Here is a 4,615-nt window from a genome sequence, read left to right as displayed (position 1 = left end):
AACTAAATCTGACAAAACCTCCCTTTGCAGGCATCATTTGTAAAAACCAATATAAAATAAAAAAAAAAATTTTTGTTTCGTTTTTTTTTTTAATGTAAAGATGCAAAAACTTTTCTGTTTGGTATAGGTTATAGTATTTATAACTAGTTGTACATGAAACAATAGGAGGCTATAAAATGTTTGCTCGTGTGTGTGTGTGTGTGTGTTCTTGCCATTTCCATGTGGGGCAGTGATGAACCAGATGATCTCCGGCTGCAACAAACTGCACAGAACACAAAACACTGTTGTGCTTGAATCATTGTGTGTAAATCCTACTAAATTGAGTATCTCACACCATAACAAAATCAAAATGCACACTCACCTCCTCTGGAGTTATAACCCCAGTTTCTTTAAACTTAGATTCCTGCAAAAGGGAGATACATCAAAATTATTTCTATTTTCTAACTAGTCTTCATAACAGGGTTGAACAATGTAGATGGCCCGGGTGTGTGAGACAGCTTTGCCATCTCAAATGCCAGTTGACAAACTATCCCTCTTCCTTATTTGCTAATTTAAATCTGTCACCAAAGTAAAGTTGTCTAGTTGGTTAACACAGATATGGCCCACAAATTAATAATGTTTTGCACAGCACAGAATGTCATTGTTTCCAGTATATGTGAATTTATAGTGGTAAATTGTAGCAATACATTCACATTTAATTTACATTTACGCATTTTGTAGATGCTTTTATTCAAAGCTACTTACAATGCATTCACACTATACATTTTATCAGTTCATGCATTCATGTATATATTAGGTCTATGTAATGAAATGTAACAATTCATAACAATGCACATCCGTTTTTACAAGTAAAAAAAAAAATCAAATACATTTTAGTACTAACATTCAAAAATGTTTACTGTAAATGAGAGTCTATAGATTAATTCAACGTTAACATGTCCTGCTGTTTACCGTGTTGTTGCACATTTGACAAAACTTTGAGTGATGTGGCATCCTATGTGTCACTCCACGAAGAAAATGACATTTATATGCTCTTAACTAAATCACATTTCAAATTCCATGCAATTAAAAACTTTTTCCTAAACTATATATGTCACAGTCAAATATATATGGCGTCTATTGAACTCTGGGCCATCAGACAGGTTGCATGTTTTCTAATGTTGTGACATGCACGCCTGCTCGGCTCGTACTGATCTCTTCTGACATCAACATAGCATAGGTTCAGTCATTTCTGCTTACAGGTCAATACTCGAATTTTACACACTCATTAAACCCCTTGTTTTATGCTGCAGCTACAGGATACAGACTGCAAATCATGCTAACACTCATCGCCTTACCTTCAAAACTGGCGTTAAAAACTCCGCCACTCCCAAAGCAGTGCCTTTCACCGAGTTTATGACGTTCTGCATGCTGGAAGAAGCGTCTCCAAGATAAATGAATTCGCGCAGAGATTCAAATGAATTATACTTGACTAACACTACATACAGAGTCTGTTTAAAGAACGTCCAGTCGAGCTACACCACAATCTACACCTAAATCATCTGACAATCACTTCCGCATCTCAAATATCGCGATATTACGTGACGCCCATTGTTGACAAGCAAAACATCTATAAACTTCCATTTGTTTCATATTTATAGACGTTTTATTTTATGCATATAGAAAGCTTTGAGAAGAGCTTTGGACTAACAAAACTTTGCGAAGAAAAAAATATAAGCAAGATTGATCGAAAATGTCATTGCTTTTATTTCACAATTTGACTGTCATTAAATAATTTTGTAATTATACAAATAAAAAAATAAAATGTGTTCTTTGACCATTTCATAATGCGAATAAATAATCCTCTCTGAATATTTAGGATATTCGTAAAAATAATGATTTGATAATGATGAATATAATGATTTGTTTACACATTAGGACACGAAACGACATTTTCGTATAATTACCGATTCCCTCAAAATGAGCTAAATAAAATATGGATCCAGTAACCTACAAGCGTGTTTGTTTATTTATTTATTCATTGTTAATGGCTTTATTATTTGCTTCGAATACTTGTCACTGAGATATGCGACGTGGAAAGTCTTTCAGTTTCGATATTGCCATGATTGCTCGTGGTTACAGACAGACACACACAAACAGAAAGGGCAGAACTTAATATGGAGGACGAAACCTGCAAAAACAATAAATAAGTAAATACACAAATAAATAAATAAATATGCAAATAAATAAATAAATGTCTGTATAAATACACAAATTCTTGTTTAAATACATACAGAAATAATTAAACACGTGATTAAAGTAGGCAAATAAATAATAAGCGTGTGATGAAATATAGGCAAATAAATAAAATAAATTGGTGGCCAAATGGAAAATGTTTAAGGAAATGCTAAACTCATCTTAACTGTTTTCTTTTAATCACTCGTTTATTTCTGAATGTAGTTCCGCATTTATTTTTCCTCTGCACAACATGCTAATGAGAGGGTGTCAACCATGGACTTGCTGGGGTCTTGTGATAGCTGGGGGCGCGGCTTTCCCGCTGACAGGAAATGCATGGTGTAAATCCAGTATCCGTTTAACAGAGCAAGATACATAAAAAACTGAGCTATATTGTCCGTACAGTATCTGTGGCTTTACAAACGACCCAACGGAAGTGTAAGATAATAATCAGTCACCTTGACTGATGAAGTTAATACGCATGCGCAAGCAAACGCTCAAGCGCGTCACACACGATCCACCTACTCTTGCATAATTTACACCCTATCATTAGCATGTTGCGCAGAGGGAAAAAAAATGTGGAACTACATTCAGAAATAAATGAGTGCTCAAAGGAAAATAGTTAGGATGAGTTTAGCATTTCCTTAAACATTTTCCATTTGCCCACCAATTTATATTATTTATTTGCCTACTTTCATCACATGTATAATTATTTATTTATGTATTTAAACAAGAATACGTGTATTTATGCACACATTTACTTATTTATTTGTGTGTTTATTTATTTATTGTTTTTGCAGGTTTCGTTCTCCATACTTAATACAGTTTGGAAGTCGGTAATTGGCCAAGCGTAGTCATGTGACTTGTGTGATGTCACCTGCGGGAATCTTTAATCGGCTTTGGTGGTCCAAAAGTGAATTCCACAATAACAGAAGAAGGGAAATAATACAGTATTGCAAATCAAAGTTTAAACGCGCACTACTCTTTTTATGTCTGCAATATCTAAACCCACTCCACCGTCTTCTTGTTACAGTGACCTGTATTTTATGAACACAGTTTGTTACAACGTGCAACTTTACGTGTATCACAAAGCCATTTGAAAGTAGGTTTCGGTGATACATATGATTTTAAACTTTCTGAAATGCAATAGAGCTTTTTTCTTGTGTAGTCTAGATAGAGACTCCAGCCTAAGACAGACCACAGAGACTCGCATACAGGCTGAGAGAGACGAGACTTGAGCCGCTATTGCGGTGGTAGTTTCTGAGACTCATCGGCGCCAAACTATGAATAAAATCACGATACCGATACATCTACTTTAAGCGAGATTAAATACCATCTAGAGCAGCGAGGTGAGTTGGTCAGAATTTGTCATTACGTTACCTAATATCTGTCCGAAGAAAAGATTTTTTTAGTGTACTAACATTGAACGTTGTGTTTTGGTCTTTGTTAAATCAGAATTGTTAGATCCTTTCATCTAATAAGCTATTTGATCATTCTCTATACTAAAACACTAAACTATACTTAAGGTTTTTATATTGTTTTTACAGTTTGGGGCTTAATACATCAGTATTAACGTAAAGAGAAGTGTCATATCAAAATAAACAACATTTCAAGTTCTGAAAGAGTTGCATGCAATTCACTTTAATTTAATGGTAAGCTGTTTAGTTTTAATAACTTGTTGCTTGGGACAACTTGTTTGTATGTATAGCGTAGTAACGATACGTTTTTATGTTGGTAAACGCATTATTACCAGCGTTGGGGAAAGTTACTTTTAAAAGTAATGCATTACAATATTGCGTTACTCCATAAAAAAAGTAACGAATTACGTTACTTAGTTACTTTTGCGTTACTTTTTAAATCTGGACAGGGCTTGCTTGTTTGTTTTTAAAATATAAAAGTTCTATTTTTGGCAAATATATAAAAGCCTTTTCACACCAAAAGTGAAATGAATAAACCTCAGGCTGAAGGGAAAGTAAATTTACGTCCGTACAGTAGAATGCAGAAGAAGAAATTTCAACACACTTCAGCAATAAAAAAAGACACACAAATGTTTGTCTAGAGTAATTTCTGCTTATTAGTATGGTTGAACTGGATCATTGAAGGTCAGAAGCAAAGACACTGGTTAATAGATTGGAATTAAATACATAAAGGATATTTGTGTTGTTTAACATTTAAAAATTGCAGGTTTGCGTCATATTCTGAGTTGCATTATTTTTAATCATTTTGAGGAATACTGAATCTGTGTTTTTTTTTTTTGTGAGTGAGATGAATTAATGCATATTCATATTTATTTTAGAACTACAGTAACATCTTCTGATTTCTCTCAACATGGGGACAGGAGAGCTGTCAATCAATAAATTGAAAAAAAAAAGTAACTTGCGTTACTTATTTGAAAAAGTAA

At 33.8% G+C, this 4,615-nt stretch overlaps 1 protein-coding gene and 1 pseudogene across 1 annotated transcript in view; one reads left to right on the top strand and one right to left on the bottom strand.

The window, feature by feature from the left end:
- Positions 1-1,556, bottom strand: part of LOC107678229 (ubiquitin-like-conjugating enzyme ATG3) — a 6,845-nt gene extending 5,289 nt beyond the window's left edge. Inside the window, exons 1-3 of the mRNA XM_016473434.1 lie at positions 1,338-1,556; positions 362-403; positions 213-262 (exon numbers count right to left, since the gene is read on the bottom strand). Of these exons, the coding sequence (XP_016328920.1) occupies positions 213-262; positions 362-403; positions 1,338-1,409 (164 nt within the window). The 5' untranslated portion in view covers positions 1,410-1,556. The remainder of the gene's footprint in view (positions 1-212; positions 263-361; positions 404-1,337) is intronic.
- A 509-nt stretch (positions 1,557-2,065) lies between these two features.
- Positions 2,066-4,615, top strand: part of LOC107678167 (G-protein coupled receptor 161-like) — a 9,776-nt pseudogene continuing 7,226 nt past the window's right edge.

This window comes from Sinocyclocheilus anshuiensis, unplaced genomic scaffold (assembly GCF_001515605.1).
Source record: "Sinocyclocheilus anshuiensis isolate Anshui unplaced genomic scaffold, SAMN03320099.WGS_v1.1 scaffold648, whole genome shotgun sequence".
In the NCBI taxonomy this organism is placed as follows: domain Eukaryota; kingdom Metazoa; phylum Chordata; class Actinopteri; order Cypriniformes; family Cyprinidae; genus Sinocyclocheilus; species Sinocyclocheilus anshuiensis.
Note: the sequence above shows the minus strand (reverse complement) of the source record. Positions and strands in the feature narration are given on the sequence as shown.